A 23,025-nucleotide genomic window follows, 5' to 3' on the forward strand; every position below is an offset into this window, starting at 1 on the left:
AGGCATCCGAAACAGATGCCCGAGCCACCTCAGCTGGCTCCTCTCAATGTGGAGGAGCAGCGGTTCTACTCTGAGCTCCTCCCGGGTGACCGAGCTCCTCACCCTATCTCTAAGGGTGCGCCCGGCCACCCTGCGGAGAAAGCTCATTTCGGCCGCCTGTATCCGGGATCTTGCCCTTTCGGTCATAACCCAAAGTTCATGACCATAGGTGAGAGTCGGAACATAGATCGACCAGTAAATCGAGAGCTTCGCCTTACAGCTCAGCTCCTTCTTCACCATGCTGGCCGGGTACATCAACTGCACTACTGCAGAAGCTGCACTGATTCGCCTGTCAATCTCCCGTTCCATCCTTCCCTCACTCGTGAACAAGACCCCAAGATACTTGAACTCCTCCACTTGAGGCAGGAACTCTCCACCAACCTGAAGGGAACAAGCCACCCTTTTCCGGCTGAGAACCATGGCCTCGGATTTGGAGGTGCTGATTCCCACCCCAGCCGCTTCACACTCGGCTGCAAACCGCCCCAGTGCATGCTGGAGGTCCTGGATTGATGGGGCCAACAGGACAACGTCATCTGCAAAAAGCAGAGACAAGATCCTGTGGTCCCCAAACCGGACTCCCTCCGGCCCCTGGCTGCGCACCCCCCACAGGGCGCTGTGAGGGACACGGTCGAATGCCTTCTCCAGATCCACGAAACACATGTGGACAGGTTGGGTAAACTCCCATGAACCCTCCGCCACCCTGAAGAGGGTATAGAGCTGGTCCAGTGTTCCACGGCCAGGACAAAAACCGCATTGTTCCTCCTGAATCCGAGGTTCGACTATCGGTCGAATTCTCCTCTCCAGTACCCTGGCATAGACTTTCCCGGGGAGGCTGAGGAGTGTGATCCCCCCTATAGTTGGAACACACCCTCCGATCCCCCTTCTTAAAAAGAGGGACCACCACCCCGGTCTGCCAGTCCAGAGGCACTGTCCCCGACCGCCATGCAACGTTGCAGAGGCGTGTCAACCAAGACAGCCCAACAACATCCAGAGACACGTAACTTGAGTTTGTAAAAAAAAGTTTTAAAAAAACATCCAGCCATAAGCATCTAGGAGTTGCTTCCTTCATGCCAGTGTGATTACCTTTGCAGAAATAAACCATATCAGTATTCAGAGAAGGCTCGATGCTCATTTTAGGTAACAGCTGTTAAACATCTGTGTGCTACTCTTTGAATTCTAAACAGCACACAGTGACAGACTTGAACTGAAAATGCATAGTAACAGTTACCCACTCTTACAGGGAAACGTGTTGTCATAGCAGTACACTTGTGTGTTGAGTGTATAATTTTATCACTTTGAAATGCAAGAGAAAATAGGAAAACATGAAATGGTACCATGCTCATATGCTCTGTCATTGCATACAGTTCATCAGATATAAACATGTTTGTATTCTGCATCATCCTGATACCAATAGAGCAAATTTATGAAGTGATTTACATGCAGCTGTAGTTTGGGTTGCAGAAATAAAATCATCACTTTAAAATTCAATAAAAATCAATTCAAGTTTATAGGCATTACTGAGTTAAACAGCTTTTAGACAGTAGAGCATTAAAAATATTAATAGCGTAAATGTAGTTGTTGGTGTGGTTACTGCAGTTTGTTGCTGATTGTGCCTTTTAAGTTTCTCTAGCAATAACTTTCACCAGTGAAAGTGAGATTATAAGGCCCCAGTTCATTGGTCTGACTAGTGTTAGTCTGTGTTTGAGTGGTAGGGGTGTTGGAGCCCAGTGTGGAAGGAAGACGCTCTTTTCCTGAGCCTGGGGAAGAGGAAGGAAGCCAACACACACACACACACACACACACACACACACACACACACTGTAGTACTCCTGCAACTACATATAGTAGTTCTATGAATAGACTGCACATGAACACGCCCACCTTACAGAGCCCCCCTATTGTTATTAAATTCACATCTTACCCATAGATAATGGGATGACCACCAAGACTAACATCATCGCTGTTCAAAATATTTCTAGGGTAGGTGGCCTATGGTTCCTACAGTTGGAATATAGCAACCCTCTTCACCTGCTGCAAGGTTACCAAGAGGTCTTGCCTTTCTCTGGTCCACCCCTGTAAACAGGATGCTCACGTGGGAGTCACACCCATCTTTCTGCTTCCTCTGCTGTGCATTCCCATGGACAGAATGAAACATTTGCTTCCATCCAGTCATCTCACATCCCTGTGAGATGGTTGTAAATGGCGGCATCCATCTAGGACCAGCTTTCAGACTTCTCTTATCACAGAAGCAGCCCACTCAAGCTGTATTGTTCTCCCTCTGAAAACCTCTTGCCGTTTTTGGTCCGTCAACATTCAGGGGAGACAGTTAGATGGCTGTACATATGGAGATGGTTAATCACTGTCACTGTGTCAGCATGGGGAAGAGGAGGAGGAGGAGGGTGCGTATGTTTGTGCACATGCTTGTGTGGGCTCCAACAAAAAGCCTAAAAATAGTGGGAATATGCCCATGTGACAAACTGAGGCTAAAAGCTTGTGAATAGTTTGTCTAGTGTTCAGTGCTGGTTACCTCAAAGTGGGAAGGGGGTAACCAGTCTGTTCAGCCACACCAGTTTGTGGACAATAGCCTAAAGATTACTTGTTCATATTTTAGCCGTGCATTTTAAGATCCTAACATCATGCTGTGTTCATTTATTCCTTCCTGTTATTTAGGTCGAAAGCTAGCAGATACATCAATATTATTAGCAGCTGGCTTTAACAAAAAAACCATAAAGTGTTTGTTTTTGTTTTTGTTTTTCTCCAAAAGAAACCTTAACACAAACATGGTAATAGCTGTGTGTTGTTATTATTAAAGTTATATGCCAAGCTCTTTAGTTACATGCTGGTAAATGTTTCTCTTTTAAAGTTGCATCTCCAGTTTAAACCTTATCTAATCTTTCTTATCTTCCCGTTCCCCACATTTCATCTTAAAGGAAACTTCAGTCTCCAGTTTAACTCACTTATCTGACAAACCTTTTTATAAATTAAAATCAAAAAGGACACACATTTGTCTATACCACAAAGTGATATAATTTATCTTCAAACCGGTCCAGTCGCTGAGGTCATGTGGTGATTGAGTAGATCCCATGTGGTGCCTTTTTCTTGGCAACCTGACATGTTTCCTTACATCAGTAATGATGTTGGTGCATGAAATGTCATTATACCGTAAGCGATCGGGATAATTTTCAAAATTATGACAATTACACAACATTTGTGTAAGTGTTGCTTTAAGCTACAGTATTTCCTCCACTTTATCTTCTTCCTAAAACTATATACCACAAAATATTTGGCATATTGCTTCCAGCTAGCACCTATTCCACTGTGTCCACATACTAACAATAACACACATGCCAAGTCATTTAATAGTGTTTCTTGTAGAGTGGATGGTAATGATGACCCTTTAATGAGAGATAAAACCCGCAGTTTCATTCATTTCCTGCACACTCCACTTGCTTCAGAAGTACAATTAAATGAGTGTGGAAATCACCAGTGAGACCAGTGGGATCAGAATAGAGAAGGGACAAACAACAACACATCCAGGGACGAATTCTGAAAAAATAAGTGATCCAAAGTTTGTCGATTCAACAGCTTCAACCTCCTACTATCATTTTTATTATCAGAAACAAAGCATAGATAAAGTACCACTTCATCCATCCTTAGACGTAGCCGTTAATATCATATAATTTTTCCTAAAAGTCATAAGTTGAGATGCTGTAGTTTTTATTAAACACATTTGTTTTGAAATTTGCAACAAATTAAAATTTAAAGTGCTACAACTGAACTAAACTTAATTCTTCGTTCAAGTCAAGCCATATTTTATTTCTATAGCCCAATATCATAAATCACACATTTGCCTCAAGGAGTCTGTTCCAATTTAAAGAGTGGCTGGGACAGTAAAGATTATAATTTCATGTACACTACACAGCTAAAGATGTCTGTGGAGGTTTTCATCAGGCATTATTTGTAAAGTGCAAATCTAATTAGCCTTTTATTCAGATATGTAGGTGAATCTGATAAGAATGTCATCCCACCTGGGACTTTGTCAGTATGTTATTCATTAATCTGTAAGTACAGTATAAGAAAGAATTTCAGCCATTACAGATGTCTCTCATATCCAGACACCTCATTAAAAAGTATTTATCCATACTTACAGTATCTCTAGATTATGGTTGCCGGCTTTTGATTACTGCTGTGAAGTCAAAGCTGCCAGAATATGGAGAGAAATTATGAGAATGTGCTTTTATGTCACTTAAATGGCCATATACAGTGGTCTGCGCAAGGTATGAACTGCATTGCAGGTACAGGACCATATTTAAGTTGCCATTGCTTTGAGATCAGTTTGTAAATAGCCCTTCATTTAATGCAGTAAGACACATGCCTTTATCTCAATAACTACCCACGTGTTGGAGCAGTTGTACACATGCTACATTGTTGCATGTAATTTCTTTTGCCGTTCCATATGGACAAGTTTGCTAGGATTGCAGTTGTATGTTATGCGTGCTGTTGTGTGTATCTGATATGTGAGGGAAACAGCATTGTACTCACACCTTTTGTTTTTAACCAGACAACCAAATTAGTAAGATGAACACTAAGAACGTAAACTGTTGTACAGGCTGCACATCTGCACTATGTGCAGTGTTTTTCCAAGGTTTGTGCTTTGCTGCATGCCCTCTAGTTATGAATGTAGTCTCTGCTGTTTAAGTGTATCAGGACAGGTCGCATTCAACAATAATCTATTATGCTACACACTTAGCATTTAGTCAAAGCAGATATCCTTTTGTAAACTAGACTATTGATTCAGCTGGTAACACAAGATTAACAGAGGAGAGGTCAGGAGTCTGTGACTGTGCTGACCAAAAAAAAAAAAAAGATTGCCAGTTGGTATAAAACTCTTCCTCTTGGACAAGGCCAATTTAGCTGTGGATGAAAATCATTAGAATAAAATTGTCGTGGTAGCAGGTTGAATCACATCAGCTCAAATAAACAGACCTCCGGTCAGAATGTTATTCATCTCTGCTGCTGTGTTGGATGAGAACGGTGGGCAGTACTCTACTGCATTAGCTTTACAGTCAGCGTGAGAAAGACCTGACTTATTTAAAGCCCCAAGAGCGTATGCAAGTTTGCACTTCCTTACTCTACTGACTCTTTCTTCCTCTCTTTAACTCGCCTCCACCCCCTCTGCTTCACTCAGTGTGTTTGAAATGATGTGAAATATGTGTGAAAGAGAGCGCAAGAGGGGTGCAGCTAGTTTACAGCAGGCCACAGGATGAGAGATATTTTCTAAGGCCATCTGCCGCTTGGAAAGGAAAACTTCATAAACCAATTCATGAATCTCTAGATGGAATGGGAAAACAGTGAGGTTAAAGCATGCTGTGAAAACACACACACAAAAGTATAGATAGAATGGAGAAACTGAAAGCCAGGCAGCTGGACAGATAGAGAAACGACAGGGGGGAGGACAGCAGCACACGCCAGCCTGGGTAGGTTTTTTGCGGAGGCGGAAGTAGACAGAAAGCAGGTGGATGTTTAGACAGAATGATAAGAAATCCTGGCTGACAGAACGCCTGATAAGCAGCTTGACTGTCAGGTTTGACAGGCTGGAGGTGAGGCGAGAGAACAGGGCTTGCAGGAGAGACAGACAGATGGGTAAAACTCAATAAAGGCAGCTCAGAAACTGGCCAGCATCATTTAGAAGAGATGCACCTGGTATTAAATTCAAAACGGATGAATGTATATCTGCAGTGAAAGGAAATATAGTGGCGCTCCGATAGCTCAACATTTACTTGATGGATTGTCATGAAATTGTGTACAGACATTCCTCATCTCCAGACAGTCACTGATTTTGGTGATCCCTCTACTTTTCCTCCATTGCCACCATGACGTTTTTGTTTTTTAATCCGCTCATTTGGTTGCCACAAAATGTTGTACAGACACTCGTGGCTGATATGATATGTACCCAAATGACCTTGGTGAGTTTTTTATGGCATTGTAATGACACTGACATTTTTTTTTGTAAAATGTCTCAACTAATGGATGGAATGTCAAGAAATTTAGACACTCGTGATCATATTCTGCTATTTTATTAAACTGATTTTCTTTAGTTGTGGTATGTCAGGGCCACAGCTACAGTGCTGCTAACTACGCCATATCTCTCTTTTTTTTTTTTTTGTTCCAGGGAAGCCCCAAAGCACTGAGAGCTCAGAGAGGGTCCAGCTGTCAGGGATGTACAACGTTCGGAAAGGGAAGCTCCAGCTACCAGTGAACCGCTGGACCAGACGGCAGGTCATCCTGTGCGGCACCTGTCTCATCGTCTCCTCTGTCAAAGAGAGCCAAACAGGGAAGATGCACATCCTGCCGCTCATTGGAGGAAAAGTACGTAAGAGTTGAACCACAACTGAGCTGGCATGCCATCACATAGATAACATCCCAAGTCTCTTATAAACACTGTCGTTGCCCTCACTTGCATCTTTTCCTTGTCTTAGTCCCAGCCACGTAAGATTTGAGGGAAATGGGAGGAGAAAGGACTCAAGGAAACATGTTATTAACAACAAGATATGTCCTTTCCTCACATCCTTCATCTGAAATGTCCAATCACCAACTGATTTCTGATAAAGGGGCATGTCAGTTCACAAAAAACCTCTGCGAAGGATGGTCTCATGTATCCTCGGTCATGGTTCGTCCAGTACCATCCTCGGTCCTCACTTCTCAGAGCCGATATAAGAATGTCCTACGTCCTTGGTTGACTGGAGCGACTTCTAGGCTGAGGACCAAGGATGTAGGAATGATTTTATAAGAGACATGAGATGTACACATAGTCCTTTTAAGCCCTCACTCTGGACTTGCATAGTAGTGATATGCATTTTTTTTTTTTTTTTTTTGGATCATAAATTCATAATGTCATATCACTGGAGAGTGATATGCAAATGTCTCCCTGTGCGGTGAAGTTTGTCCTCAATGACATTTTATCTTCACTAGCTGTTTGTCCTTTAGGTTGACCTCCAGTAATACTTTGTGCTTTGTTCATTTCAACTCGACGTCAAACAGAAATGGTCCAAACCAGATTTTACAAAGTCTAAATGTTTATGGCATTCTGCAGGGATGTTTCGGATCATTTTCAAATGTATGCTATAATGTTTAACGTGATGAATGACTATAGCATTTGAGTAACCTCATTGCTCTCTGCACGTTTTTTAAGCCGCTTCTTTATAGCTGTTTATTACTTTATGGGTCTGTGTATGTGCAAGGTCAGTAAATAAGCTCTAAGGGCGCTTCTGAAAAGCCGTTTATACTTGTCTACCTGACACTCCATACCACGCCCAGTTTTTAAACATTTCTTAACAACAAACATTTCTAGTCAACCCTTGAACCACATTAGTGCTGCTGCTTGTACCTGTATGTGGTGGATATGTGTGTATGTGTGCCAGTATGCATAGTCAGCCATTCATTCAGAGTCCATGTGCTTGTGTGCGTGACTTTGTGTGACTCTAAAAAGCACATGCATATTATCTCTCACATCACAGGCCTTCATTACATCACCATGCGTCTTCTGGTTGACTAAATTTGTCTGCCCTACAGTCATTTATAGTTATGAGCTTCAACAGAAGCTGCTTCAAATAAGGATTAATCTAGTGAGATGTCTGTCAGCTTTTCCTCTCTGCTTTCTTTTCTTTTAGCGTCCAGCTCTATGGGCATGGGTTTATCATTTGTATTCAGAGGTGGGCCAGAGATGTCAGAATTTCAGACCCTAATGTCACTCCTGTGTGTGTGCTGTGCTGCAGGTAGAAGAGGTGAAGAAGCACAATCACTGTTTAGCCTTCAGCTCGGCAGGGCCTCAGAGTCAAACCTACTACGTCAGCTTTGACAGCTTCACGGAGCACCTGCGCTGGCACAGACACGCTGCCAAGGTAATGTGCATGTGCATCAGAGTTACAGAAAGAAAAGGAGAACATAGGCAGATGCTCCCTGGCACTGCTCATGGCTCAGCTGCATTGTATATCAGACCATGTGCAACTGCAAGTTGATGTATTGAAATATGGCACTATACCCACTGCGCGTATAAGCTGAGTGGATTGAAAGCTGCACATTTCACCGCTGCCCAAACTGTACTATATAACGCGAGTGTCTCTGAGTGCACTCACACACACAAACACCACTCATGACCCTCTCTCCTTTCTCTTATTTGAACTCAAGTAGGCCATAGCCAGAAAACCTCTTTTCTAAATATTAACAGGGACATGCATGTCACCAGCACCCAGAGGGCCACTCAGAATAGAAGCCTGGATAGAAGCAGCACGTGCCACAAGGAACACTGCTGAGCCTCTAGCTAACTCTGCTCTCAAAGGCTCAAGTTCACAGACTGGATGTTTCTGTCATTTTATTTGGGGTCACGCTTTCTGTTTTGTAAATTTGGTTAACTAGATTACATGTGTGATATTAGGTCATTAGGAATTTCTCTTGACTTCTGACCCTTTAATCCCAAGAAGATTAGCCATCATATGGCATTTGACCTCTTAGCATGCAGCAGGCTACACACATAAACAGTAAGTCGGTAATCTTGTGCACAAGAGATAATTTTCTTTTTCTGTCTTCTCTCTCCCCTCTCCACTCTTTTTTGCTTTCCTCCCCACCTCCATCTAGATGGTGTCCCAGAGAATCAACTCAGTTGATCTGTCCTGCTGCAGCCTGGAGCAACTTCCTCCCAACCTCTTTTACAGCCATGATCTCACCCACCTTAACCTCAAACACAACTTCCTGCCTGCAGACCAGCAGCTGCAGCAGCTGCAGAGGTACAGGGCCACTGGAAATTCACAGCAAACACACCTGAGGCTAAACTATAAGGAGAGGGAGAGGCAGGAAGAAGTGAAAGATAAGAAAAGAGAGGATGGACTTGAGAAGGCATTACAGGTAGACAGTGCAGGGTGGTGTGGATGGGCTGGTTTGAGCAAGACGAGACTCGAGAAGGTTTAGCAAAGCTTAACATAATTAGGCAGCAAAAGGAAATGGGATGGGCTATTGTACAAGGAAAGGAGAGACAGACACAGTGAGGCTTCAATGGACGCAGCAGGTCAGGACTGGCTGCTTTGCCTGCAATTTGCAAGCCATCGGCCTGAGCAGTCTAGTACTGGGACCATTGGCGTAAGGGGTCCGTAGAGGCTAGCCAGGACTGTGTTGTAGCAGGCTAAGCCAAACAAGCCCAGAGCCCAGAAGGGAAGATATGTCTGCAGGGAGGCTTTTAATGTGCCTGGCCTCCTTCGCTCTCCGTCTCTGTGGGCACCATCTGCTGCATGCTTATCACGGTCCCAGATTAAAGCCCACATCTAAGACCTATGTGTGTGTATGCAGCATGAATTTACATTTATGTACACACTGGTATACATGCATAACTATCACAGCTACGCTGAAGATCTCCGAAGGTTTTTTTTTTTAGTTTAACAGAGTGGATTGTGGGAATCTGATGTTTTTGTGTGTGTATGAAGAATGGAGCCTCTATGTATGAGAGAGAGTGAGAGTTGCTTTATTGTACTGTATGCAACAGAAGAAGAGGCTGCAGGCTACAAATCTGGGGTCAGTGCGTACAATGTTTTAATACAATATGGTATTTTGTGTAGTTTATTTTTTTTTTTAAGATCACTACACCAACAGGAGTGTGTTTGTGGCTGTGCAGGTTTCTTTTGCATGCTTGTGTGTCTTCCTGAAAATTATATAAGCTCAGGATTTTATAGTGCTTCGCAGTAGTCACTGTCTTTCTCCCCCCTCCCCTTAAATCCTCAGGATAATGACTGCTGACATAAAAAAAAAAAAGATGATGTGAAGCTCAATTCTAAGCGAGGCGTGCACAGCTCCCCTGCTGGTGAAGCATAATATCCATTTAGCTTTGCCAGACCTAAGTATGGCTCACCCACATTTGATCCAGCATGAAAAAATAATTCAGTAATGAGAAAGAGATAAATAGTTAGCTGAAAAAAGTTTTTGGACAGAAACTTTTAGCAGAGTTGCCTGACTGCTTTCTTTTCCCCTTGAGAGACTGAAGTCAAAAGAGCTGAAGTCAAGAACAGTAATACTCTGTGTGCAGCCATATGAATGTGTTTTGGTGTTGACAGCTGTATATGTGCCTGTTTTTGTTTCACTATAAAGAAGGCTGTTCTTGACACCTAACGTGGGGTCATAATGTTTTGTCTTTTTCCAAGAGGAATGGAATGTGTGAACCTGCCATAGGCTTCTCCCCTTCCTTCTTTTCTCTCTGGCCAAATATTGACTTGTGGGTGCATTGCCAATCAGATATGCGTGATCATTTGTCCGGAATACTAGCTCTTTGTTTATGGCACTGGCCTTCCTGCCATGTGTTTCTCTCTGAAGCAGGGGCCACTGCTTGCTGAGGGGAATGGCTGATGTTCCTTGCATATAACTGAACTTTTGGCTCATATTTTAGTTATTAAGGACATAAAAGTGATGGAAATGAAGGGACAGGGAGGAATGTGGGACAGAATGCTGGCAGAAAGAAGTGAGTTCAAAGGGGGGTACTTAAGTCCAAGTGAAAGGATTTATGTTGCATTAATAATTAATGCAAGTGGCCAAAACAATCAGATAATGATTGATTGTTTTGGCCACTTGGGGGCAGCAGAAGAAGCTAAAAACAGTATTGTCAGTATTAGTTTATTTAAAAATCAACAACAGTTGGCCTAAGTGCTGTACATAATAATAATTGTAATTAAAAACATAAAAGAAATGGAGAAGACAGAAAGGGAAGGACAGAAAAAAACACCTTAGCCCACAGACTATACTTAAAAACAGTAGTTAATCTAAAAGAACAAACTTAATTTCAATAAAGTAAAGGAGAAAGGAACAGACAGTACTGTATTAGTAGCATTAAAAATGTGATATGGCTAAAGTGTTGGCAAGCAGTTGCTTATTTACACATTAGCACTAGCTCAGAGTTGTGTTCCTGTTCACCTAATGAATACAAAACCAATATTAACTCTCCCATTTGTTTACTCTTCAGCAACAGCTGAGGAAAAACATCAGGATAGTTAGCTGTGAAATGCTTCACTGTGTTCACCAGCTAATTGCTAACTTTGTCTTTTTGTTGTTTGGTACTGGGCAGATAATGTACGCTAGGTTTATCAGCTCTGTTAAGGTGCACGATAACGGAGGTGGTCTAAAACAGTGAGCGGGAAATGGTATATTTGGAGATAATTGTTAAAAATGAAATCGCAGCTGTAAATACACATGGGAAGTAGTGCAGGAGTCCACCCACTGCCCACAGGAATCACCCTCAGATGGAATTTCTTGGCCACCCTAACAGGCAATAGCCCCGATGTCTCTGTTGCCTTTTCCACTATCATGTGATACACTGTATGCATGCATGCGTGTGTGTGTGTGTGTGTGTGTGTGTGTGTGTAACCTGTGTGTGTACATAGAGCAACATCAAGTAGTCCCAGTTGAAGCAGCTGCTCCAGCCTGCAATGCTAACATGTGCACTGCCTGTCTAAGGCTTGCCATAGCTGCTCTATCTGTGCACGATAGGTGATAGCAGGTGGCCTGTGTGTGTCGATATGTGTGTAGATGGATAAATGATCACTTGGCTTCATCTCCCTGAGTGGCTTATCCCCGGTCACCCTTCTGCCATGGACACAAAGCCAAATGCCGCTGGTCACTGGTGTTTAAATGGACACTTATTTGCTCAACAATCAAATGTGAAGGTTTAGTCTTATTAGGGAAGGTTTTGTTCATGGGTTCATGTGTTGAATCAGTTTTATTTATTTTTTGTTAACAAATTCTGTGTAAGCTAAAATTTGCTGCATTGCCTTCTCTTCTCTCTTGTTGCAGGTTTTCTCGTCTGCGGAGCCTCAACCTGTCTAATAACCATCTTGGTCAGTTCCCCCTGGCCATCTGCGACATCCCTACCCTGACAGAGGTCAACCTCAGCTGTAACTACCTGGCCTCTGTCCCCAGCTCTGTTGGAGCCATGACCAAGTTAGTGATACAGACTACCGTACATATAGGCTGCACGATGCTGAATATTGAAGCTGAAGGTTATTCATATTGTAGCCCTATTCTAAATACACTTTATCTGATCATGCTTTGGTTAGTTACTTCACTACTGATTCTGAGGGGTTTTTGTGTTTACCTAACCTCTCCCTACTGTTGGCTGCATGTGGGATAGGTGTTTGCCCAAGCTTTCATTTTTGCACTAGGCGTTTACTGCTGACATGAGGCCAATGCATGCATGTATTGATGCCATCTCAGGGCTTGAAAACTAGTAAACCTTTTCACAGGCAGCCACATTTTGCTGGTTTGATTGTCAAAAGTTTACATAGCCAAATGTGAGAGTTACTTAGCAACAAGTACATGGCATAACCACCAGGATCATGTACTTGGCTAGTTTCAGCATATAAGCAAACGACACCACTTGCACTGATCGTCCCAACGTTTCCCTCAGTCATGGCCTGGCCCTGGTCTGTTTGTTTTTTAGTCTCCACAAGTCAAAATTCACTCCTCTCCCTTTGTGTGTGTGTGTGTGTGTGTGTGTGTGTGTGTGTGTGTTCTGTATTGTCATTTTAAAGCTTGTCAAGTAAATTATCCAGCTTGCTGTTGAGCTAATTTGTGGAGAATCCAGGCTTAGTGATGTTCTTTTTGGTACACACCTCATCTTATTTCTTTACAAGCTTCTTGCATTACTCTTGAGGACTACATTACAGTATATTTTTAGTATGTTTTAGTCTATCTATCCATCTATCTATTTATATTAAAATGATTTATGCCACTTGGTTCTTGTGGTTCTAAAATGATCTTGGGTTTACTTGATGACAGTGTTACTCTTCCCCCAAATATGACAGAGGATGCAACAAACCTGATTTTAACTGCTGAATACCTTATTTTTCCTCATGGGAACACTAAGAATGTTTTATGTTTTGGTTGAGCTCTAGTATCAACCCTCTTACCTGTGGAAAAACCCTGTTACTCATTCTATAGAGCAGCATCAGAAAATGCTAAATATTTATAATATAAATACATAAAATAAGGGCCTTAAACTTGGCAACTTTCCCCTCATAACACTACATGATAGTACTGGCAGCTTGTAGAGGACATATTTCAAACTGAACCCTCATTCGAAAATAAATGTACAGGTATGTGGGTCAATACAGACTCATATGCGAAGTTAATCTGCAGGAATGATCTGGTATGTCTGTAAATTCCTGAAGTGGCCACTAACGCAGTTATGCTGCTACTGCCATCTGCTGGATATTAAGTGTACTGATTATGAATGCTCAAAGTAAATCCTAGTTGGCCCACCACCACCGATCCTGAGCTATACTCTCTGTGCAAATAAAGTAAAATCTAAAACAACATTCTGTCTTTGATGAACGAGGTCATCGGTCTAATCTCATTTTCCTCTTTCAGTTTGCAGACATTCCTGTTGGACGGAAACAGTCTAGAAGAGCTTCCCAACGAGCTGGGTTCCCTTCAGAGGCTGAGTTACTTGGGCCTTTCGTTCAACCAATTTAACCATGTGCCCCAGGTTCTGGAGCGGTTGGCCTCCATGGAGAAGCTGTGCATGGCCGGCAACAACCTAGAAACACTCACGCTGCAGAATTTCAGGCTACTTCGTGTCAAACACATCGATCTAAGGTACAGACAAGCAATACAGACACATTATTTCAAATATTTTAACAAATCATTATTATGAGATTATGATAGGGGTTTTTTTTATTAATTTTTGGCAGCTTTGTCATGAACTAGCAGCACTTTAATCCCAGCCATGCTTGCCTCAAGCTGTAAGCTCAGTGACACATGTTAGCTCACTAATGATGGAAACACTGAGAGAAAAGCAAAACACTAGCAGACAGCCGGACCCGGTTGAAATCGGGAAATCATTAGCCTGTGATCGCTCTATCAGGTGTCTTCCCATTGTTTGGAAAAGCACGGAGCTAGAATGACTTGCACTATTTTCCAGTTAATACTTCACCCTTTGTGACTTTATTTAAACATAATTTTTTAGAATTATTCCCAGTGATAAAACATTTGTTAATCAGTGAGTTGCTGGTCATGTGTTAAACATTTTTCAAGTTTGCCAAGCTTCTGACTTGTGAAGCTTTGGTGTTTTTCCCAGATTTGGACAGTTTGTTGGACCAAAAGGCTCTTGCAAGCAGTCATCTTTTTTAATTTAGGAAATTGTAATGGGCATTTTTAAAAGTAAACCAAAGTAGGATAATTAAATGTAATATCAACAAAACTGCTAATTACCTGTCCATCAGAAATTCAGCCACCATGGCCTCACTCTTCAGCCCCTTTCAGTTTTCGCCATCGTTCAAATCCACACCAGTGTTAGCTCTGGTTTTAATTCTTGCAGCATCCAACTTCTTTTTAGTTGTTGCTTTGCTGAATACAATCTCTGGTTGTGATCAAAAGCTGCTGTGGGTACCTTCTCTGCTGTATCTCGCTAGCTTTAGCTATAAAAACACAGCGGTAACATGTCTGCCTGCCTGGCCTTGTGGGAAACTCTTGGCTCGTGCAATGAGTGCAAGGGCAGAGTGCGCGCAAGTAGGAACAAAGGTTGACAGGGCCGTCTAGGCCATCTATTGGTTTTGCTCAGACCGAGTAAAATTATTGGTGAGGCTTTATTTCAGTCCTGCTGCTGCCACAGTGTTATCATTGCATTTAATGTATTCTTTGCCATTGGAATGAAAAGAAAAATACAAGAAATGTAACGAACTGCTTCTGAAATGAATCACCAACACTGCCTTTAAAAAAAATCAAAAGTCACTTGAATCAGTCTTGCACACAGAATAACAGAGTACTACTATGTCAGCCACTACCCAAGGCATGTTCATTGCCTTGCATGAAAGGCCACAGTCTGCACACTTCAACCTGAGTCAACTGGAGCTGAACCTTTGCCTCCTCTCTGCTGCCTCTGTCAGGTTGAATAAGATCTCTAGCATGGTACCAGATGAGCCTGACCTGCTGAGGCATGTGACACAGCTGGACGTAAGGGATAACAGGCTGACGGACATGGACGCCTCAGTCTTCCCCAGGCTAGAGGTGCTTCACTGCGAGAGAAACCGCATTGCCAGCCTCAGGGCCAAGGGTTGCTTGCTCAAAGGCATCTACGCCTCCAACAACGGTGGGTTTAGCATGCAGGACTTTGTGTTCTCTGCGAGGGCAATCATGGGTGGTTAAAAAAGACGTATCCTCTTCCTTCTCACATGACCACCACATCACTAGTTTCTAATTTGAAATTACTGACATTTTTCTGAACCTCTAACACATACCGTAACCCCCCCCCCCTTTTCCTATATTACTATTTCCCCTGATGCTCTTCTATATCCATCATGCATTCATTTTTGTCCTTAGTGCTGCAGTCTCTGTCTCTCTCCATCATTCCTTTCTAACTTTTCATTACCACCCCCTCCCGAACACGTCCCTCCATTTTCTATCATTTACTTGCATTTGTATTAGGCGTGTCCATCCTTGCTGTAGGTTAATGTGTTTGGATTTCTCTCTACAGAGCTACGACAACTGGATGTCAGTCCTGTGCCCTGCAATCTTAGTTATATGGATATCTCAAGGTAAGAAAAAAAAATCCCAAAAGTACACACACAACAAAAAAAGGAATGCAGCACTAATAGGTAAAGCATTTTGAAAATGTAGCCCTTTTACAGTACATCATCTGTGCGCTGCAGGAGCAGTAGTGCTTGTTCACTGTGAGAATGTTTGCTTTAAAGGTCTTGTAACAAGGCCTTTGAAAAGTGTGGTGTAATGTGAACTTAAGCGTGTCAGCTCAGACCTGTGGCATAACACGATTCATAAGTGAAAGATGGACTTTTGTACTTTGCCTTTTTGTGATCATTAAAAAGCATTCCATCTTTTTTTCCCACTTTAGCCTTGAAAGACTGTTACACTTGACACGAGGGACACATGAGAGAATTATTTCCTTTTTTTTTTTTGTCTCAAACACAACACAGCTCAGACTTCAGTTACCTGAGAAACTGAATCAGTAATATTACAGATAATGGGGAAAAGGGCCAATTTACATCCAGAGCTTTGCTTTTCTAGAGCAGGACTGGTGGGAATTCAAATACAAGCAGCATGTCAGTACATTGTATTCCATTTTAGATATCTAACTTAAGCTGCACATAATTTATTTTTATAATCACCCCCTCCCAGGAACCGTATGGAGTCTGTGCCAGACTGGCTGTATGAAGCAAAGAAACTGGAAGTTCTGGATGTGAGCCACAACCACATCGCCGAGCTTCCGGCACGGTGAGTCTCAGCCAGTGCATCTGTACCTCTGTAAATGGAGTACAGTGCAGCATTATCCTTCCTCCCTGCCCTTTGTCGCCAGTAATCTATCCCCTATAGGGCCTCATAAATCACACAGATAGCTTGCAACAGCCTTTGTCCGGTCACCTCAGATCCAACTCATTCTCTCATCAGCCTTCTTCCCTCTGCTTCTCTTTTCATTTGTCTTGTCCTTTTTCTCTCTCTCTCTTCCTCTGGTCCCTTCATTGTCTGCATTTATTTTTTACCCAATAAGTGTCAGGATGATGAATTTCAGCTGTAGGCTTCTCTAGAGACGCTGCTATTTTCTGCTTTCACATCCTTGTCCTCACCCCCCATCCTCCTGCAGCACTATCCTCATTTCCAGTAGTATTTCACTCTTTCATGATCCACTTGTGTAGAATAGACATGTAGCCTGTTCACCAGCCATGTCATCTATCTACATATGTCCATAGGTTCGATGTTCTCGTTCTGAACCAGCCATCTGTTTATTCTTCATGCTGCAGGTTGTTATGCAGCAACAGTTTGAGGAAGCTGAGTGCAGGACATAACCAGTTGCAGAAGCTGCCTGAAAGAGTGGAGCGCCCTCTGCTGGAGGTTTTGGATGTACAGCACAATCAATTGGTGGAGCTGCCCTGTAACCTCTTCCTCAAATCTGACAGGTGGCATTAATCATAAGCAGGAAATGATTTGTTTTGGGGGTTTTATGTATATGGAGGACAGACATTATTAATAGAATATGCATGAGTATTTTTTAATCAAGGAAAGGACATCCAAGGGCAAGGATGAAGGCCAAAAAAAAACAACCAGTAGTAGGAATTCATGTGGAAGTTTCTAATTAAAGTAACTCATCTCACCTTTTTATCTCCCTGTCTGAAAGTAAACAAAACTGAATCTGAACATTATAATTTGTACTTTCAGTTTGCGATGTGTAAATGCATCAGCCAATAAGCTAGAGCACCTGCCTCCATCCAGCCTATCAGAGGAGAGCCACAGCATCTTGCAGGAACTCTACCTGACCAATAACCATCTGACAGACAAGTGTGTGCCAATGCTGACAGGCCACACACACCTTCGAGTTTTGCACATGGCCTATAACCATCTCCAGACCTTCCCAGCAAGGTAACGATGTCACATTTTAGACTGACAGTTCACTCTCACTCTACTCACACTAGGGGAGGAGCTAATGATTACTTTTCTGTAATCAGTCATTTTTATTAATCATTTTGTCTGTGAAATGTATAAAAACAATGAAAAAACCACCCCAAACACAGTTTCTGAGATTCTTTTGTTTGTCTAACAGTCTAAAACCTAAAGAGATGCCATTTACAGAAATAATAAAGAAAGAGAAGCACAACAAAGCCTCACTTTTAAAATGTGAGGTGACAAATCAGTGGTTCCCAACCGGTCTAGAGTCACATTCCACACCAACCTCACATTAAGGTACATAAGCATGCAACCCCCCACCCCCAAAAAAACCTTTTAATGGTGGAAAAAGTGGAAGCAGCACTAGAAGCAGCAGCACTATCACTTTACCTATATCAGCTCACCTATTGCTCTTCCTTATCCCTTAGTAAAATGGCCAAGTTGGAGGAGCTGGAGGAGGTGGACTTGAGTGGAAACATGCTGAAGACTGTACCCACCACTATCATGAACTGCAGAAGAATGCACACGCTCATTGCCCACTCCAACGCCATCGAGGTGTTTCCTGAGGTCATGCAGCTGATGGAGATGAAAGTAAGGCAGTAGTAAGAGCCATATCTCTGTGAACCGTATATGCATTTGAATGAGTACAGACTAGAGCATGGATCGGACCGCATATTTATGTCTGAACCCAACCTGTGCCCAAGAGTGTGGCATCTGAACCCGACGCAGTTTAGTTTATACAGTTTTTTTTCTCCTTCTCATTAAACAAAGGAGACATTTGAGCACTCCAGCTGTCTAGCCTAAGGTGTAAACGATGTGTCGGAACCCGACCCAGACCCGAACATAACTTCTAAATTTCTGTCTGGTGCGGGCCAGGTATCCACACTCTAGTGTACTGACCTGTTATTCTTTGTTGTCAGTGTGTGGATCTGAGCTGTAATGAGCTGAGTGAGATCACACTACCAGAGAATCTGCCTCCCAAGCTTCAGGAGCTGGACCTGACTGGAAACCCTCGTCTCAACCTGGACCACAAGACCCTTGAGCAGCTCAAGTATGTATTTGCTTTGTTTTTTCCTGCTTTATATGGGACTTCAGTAGACCTGTTAGTATGACTGCAACTTACATTTTGCATGTGGTATATTAGATTTTTTTTATTTTCATGTTTAATTTTCCCATTTAACATCTCTTGGAAATAACCAGATTTGAATCCTCTCAGTGGTTTATGTATCTTTATGCCTCCACATCATACAGGGTATTTGATCTTTTTCATTTTTTGTTTCTTTTTTCAGTAATATTCGCTGCTTCCGCATTGATCCGCCTCCAACCTTTTCGTCGAATGAGGCATCTGGTGGACCTGCTGTGTGGAGTCACGGCTACACAGAGGCCTCGGGCGTCAAGAACAAGTGAGTTCATTTCAGTTGATGAAAAAAAAACAACCGCCATCACACTCGTCCGGTGAAGCCTCACTAATCCAAACCTCTTGAGGCTAAGTATTGTCAAAGCCAGATGACTCAAATGAAGAAAATACTGAAGCGGTGCCTATTGGAATCATGTATTCACATGCCAAAACATCTTTGTATGGACTAAATTGCCAATTCAATCATTTAATGTGCATGCTAAATGATTCAGGCAATTGCACATATCATTTCCATTTATAGTATGTGAATGATGTTCAGTCGGCATGTGCTGATGACAGACAGTTGAATCATAGAAAGTATTGTTTCCATGGTTATTAGTGTGTGGAGTAGCATGATTGGTATATGAACAGAGGAGTTATTATATCTTTGAAGCCCTCACTGTTTCTGCCTTAGTGACATTATGGCCTTTTGTTCGTTTGCTTTTCAGACTGTGCGTTGCAGCTCTTTCAGTAAACAGTTTCTGTGGGAGTCGTGAAGCTCTGTACGGCGTATTTGATGGGGACAGAAACGTGGAGGTGCCCTACCTTTTGCAGTGCACAATGAATGATGTGTTGGCTGAAGAACTACACAAGACCAAGAGCAAGGAGGACTATATGACCAACACCTTCCTTGTCATGCAAAGGTATAGGATCAGTTCAAAAGGCTTTTACTGTTTTGGAGGTTTCGTCCTTTAAAGGAGTTTTTCCCCCACTGCCGCCAAGTGCTTGATTGTTGAGCTACTCTCAATAATAGGTCTTGACTTTACTCTGTAATGTGTGCTGAGATGATTTTTGTTGTGAATTGGTGTTAAATAAAACTGAATTGAAATTCAATAACAAAAATTCTAATGTGCACAACTGAACCCCCTCTTCCTATGTCATCTTCCTTCTGATCTTGCAGAAAACTTGGAACAGCAGGTCAGAAACTAGGTGGCTCAGCAGCTCTGTGTCACATTCGCCATGATCCCACCGACCCCGGAGGCTGCTTCACCCTTACAGCTGCTAATGTGGGCAAATGCCAGGCCATCCTGTGCCGGGATGGAAAACCATTACCCTTATCAGTGCTTCATAATGTAGGACTAGAGGAGGAGTACCACAGGATCCGGCGACACAGGGCTATCATCACTGAGGTAGATGCTTAAAAACACCCTATGTATATTGAAATCAATGTAGAGTGCAGTGGTGGTAATGTAATTTTAGGGGTGTTGCATAGTTCCTGTAGTGATTTTTTTTTTCCTCTTTTTTTGTCCACAGGACAACAAGGTGAACGGTGTGACCGATTCTACGCGAATCATGGGCTACTCCTTCCTTTACCCATCTGTAATCCCTTGTCCCCATGTGCAGACAGTCACTCTCACGGCCCAGGATGAGTTTTTCATTCTGGGGAGCCGGGGCTTGTGGGATGCTGTGTCTCCCATTGAAGCGGTTGAGGCTGTTCGAAACGTCCCTGATGGCCTAGCTGCTGCTAAGAAGCTGTGCACACTGGCACAGGGCTATGGCTGCACCGACAGCCTCAGCGCTGTTGTAGTCCAGCTCAGTGTGAGCGAAGACTGCTGCTCCTGCTGCTGCTCTGAGCCTCCCCATCCACCTCCAAGCCCTGGCTTGGGCCCCTATCCCCCATCGTCCTCTGCCATCAAGGAACGGCCCTCGGATGGCTCCCTTCCTGTACCCCCTTCCTCCTGCAGTGAAATCAGCAGTGAGATCAGCACCAGCGAGATGAGCAGCGAGGTGGGCTCCACAGCCTCATCTGATGAGCCACTGCAGAGCTCCTTGGTGCTGCTGCATGAGCAGCCCCATCATGCTCACCTCCACATGCACCATCAGGCCCACTCACTGGCCTTACAGCACCAGCAGGCCCATACAACCACACAGCCCTGCCAGTCGCTGTTCCCAGGTTCAGATCTGCCTTCTGCCCGCAGTTGCTGTGCGCTCCATCCTGCCTGTTTAGCAGGCTCCTTCCAGAGGCAGCTGTCTAGTGCCACCTTCTCCAGTGCCCTGTCTGACAACGGGTTAGACAGCGAGGATGAGGAACCCATTGCAGGTGTTTTTTCCAATGGGAGCCGTGTAGAAGTAGAGGCAGATGTCCACTGCCTTAAAGCGGAGTCCTCCTTGTCACCCCAAACATCAGCACCTTTATCCTCCACCCAGGAGCGAACCCTACTTACTCTCCCCCTGCCTCCTCCACCACCATGCACCCCAGAGCCCTTGGAAGATGGGGTTGACATAAGCCTTGGTGAGGCTGAAAATGGGCTGGAGAAGGACGAGCCATGGCAAGGAGTTGGGGACGGAGGAAAGTTGGCAGGCAAAAGGAGAATTAATGGGTCAGTGGCACGCCAGGAAAAGAGTCACAACCTTATTGAGGTGGCTGCTGACGCCCCTTCAAAGAAATCTGGGGGTTATTTCACAGCGCCAGCCCAGCCTGACCCAGATGATCAGTTCATCATTCCCCCTGAGCTGGAGGCGGAGGTGAAGGAAATCATGAAGCAGCATCAGCAGAAACAGCAGAAGCCACCTGGGACGGAGACCACAGACTACTATGACACCCCTCTCTGAACAGCAATACCACCAGCTACAGCCTCATCTCTCTCACGGCAACAGCATGCACAGAAACCTACATCAACCTAACCACTCTGATTTTCCAATATATAAACACAAACAAATCAATTTCCTCAAGAGGCTGTAAAATGCACATGAAAAAGTCTCATCCAGCTTTTTCTCAGCAGCCTTCCAGTTCTCATCTTTGGACAACCATGCACTGTAACCTGTTCCACTTCTTTTTACCCAAGCAACTCGAATAAAAAACTAGCAAATGAGCCCTTTAATGATACCCAACCTTCTTGGTAAAGCCTGTGTACACAGCTCCTAGTGTCCATGGTCGTGCCCTTCTCACAGACTGTGGAGCTTTTTACATTAGACAACCAGCTGAATATGTAATCACTAGTCTCTTTGCAATAGCATTAGCTCACTACAACACTTGTTAATATTGATAACGATCCCACGGTTGGTTGGTTTGTTTGTAAAAACATATCTTTTAATGTGAAAGCAGTGAAGTTGCTGAAAGAACTTTTTAAAAACAGACAATCTTTTTATCATGTCAAGAGGTACATCTGTAATACCACGTTTAACTGTTGTAGATAGGGCACTTAAAATACTGTATTTCTTCAGTAAATCATGGCTCTTGGCCTGTAAAATGGCATAGAAATTTTTTGTAGAAATTTTAAATACTAACTCCTAGGAGTTGCATACTCTTTATGGTGACTCAGTCACTTTTACTAATCTTCTCTGAGAGAAATTTTTTTCCAATGATTGTAAATAAGAGAAATGATATATACTGATGCTTTTAAAAGAACTGCCCGTTCGTCGGTGAAGGTTTTAGTAGTGGGGACAAGTGTGGAGGTGTCACCCCCTCAAACATCTTACAATGTAGAACCACAAATATAAGCCACACACACACACACACACACACACACACACACACACAATTGCAGGCCAGAAACCCAACATTCCATGAAGTATAACTACACACAGTTGCTATGGTTTGCTCCACTCTGATTATGATGTCCTGTAGTCATCACTGTATCTAATCAACACTAACAGACAGATCGTTGCATGCACACACACACACACACACACACACTAGTCCCACCTCCCTCCTACAGTAACTGTTACCACCGGCATGACTGTGTCAAGTTCAGTAATACAAATAAAATATATCCACATCAAAAAGAGACAACACAAATGTTCCTGTCTTTGGTATAATAAATTTTAAATTTGTGAATATAAGTCTTGCTGTCTCAGACTTGTTTTTAATAACTGACCAGAAAATTTAAAGTGACTCTTTGGATTTACAGTGAGGAACGGAAGTATTTGAACACCCTGCGATTTTGCAAGTTCTCCCACTTAGAAATCATGGAGGGGTCTGAAATTCACATTGTAGGTGCATTCCCACTCTGAGAGACAGAATTTTAAAAAAAAATTCAGGAAATCACATTGTATGATTTTTAAAGAATTTATTTGTCTTGCACTGCTGAACATAAGTATTTGAACACCTGAGAAAATCAGTGTTAATATTTGGTACAGAAACCTTTGTTTGCAATTACAGAGGTCAAACGTTTCCTGTAGTTCTTGACCAGGTTTGCACACACTGCAACAGGGATTTTGGCCCACTC

The 23,025-nt window shown here is 43.1% G+C and overlaps 1 protein-coding gene across 1 annotated transcript in view; it reads left to right on the plus strand.

Moving 5' to 3' along the window:
- Positions 1–22,613, plus strand: part of phlpp1 (PH domain and leucine rich repeat protein phosphatase 1) — a 42,912-nt gene extending 20,299 nt beyond the window's left edge. Inside the window, exons 3-18 of the mRNA XM_020595871.1 lie at positions 6,212–6,408; positions 7,815–7,940; positions 8,674–8,822; positions 11,863–12,009; positions 13,438–13,665; positions 14,955–15,157; positions 15,542–15,602; positions 16,201–16,296; positions 16,821–16,976; positions 17,236–17,436; positions 17,889–18,051; positions 18,381–18,511; positions 18,750–18,863; positions 19,306–19,500; positions 19,758–19,986; positions 20,111–22,613. Coding sequence (XP_020451527.1) covers positions 6,212–6,408; positions 7,815–7,940; positions 8,674–8,822; positions 11,863–12,009; positions 13,438–13,665; positions 14,955–15,157; positions 15,542–15,602; positions 16,201–16,296; positions 16,821–16,976; positions 17,236–17,436; positions 17,889–18,051; positions 18,381–18,511; positions 18,750–18,863; positions 19,306–19,500; positions 19,758–19,986; positions 20,111–21,409 — 3,695 coding nt within the window. The 3' untranslated portion in view covers positions 21,410–22,613. The remainder of the gene's footprint in view (positions 1–6,211; positions 6,409–7,814; positions 7,941–8,673; positions 8,823–11,862; positions 12,010–13,437; positions 13,666–14,954; positions 15,158–15,541; positions 15,603–16,200; positions 16,297–16,820; positions 16,977–17,235; positions 17,437–17,888; positions 18,052–18,380; positions 18,512–18,749; positions 18,864–19,305; positions 19,501–19,757; positions 19,987–20,110) is intronic.
- Positions 22,614–23,025: the final 412 nt, after the last annotated feature.

This window comes from Monopterus albus, unplaced genomic scaffold (assembly GCF_001952655.1).
Source record: "Monopterus albus unplaced genomic scaffold, M_albus_1.0 scaffold28.1, whole genome shotgun sequence".
NCBI classification, from domain to species: domain Eukaryota; kingdom Metazoa; phylum Chordata; class Actinopteri; order Synbranchiformes; family Synbranchidae; genus Monopterus; species Monopterus albus.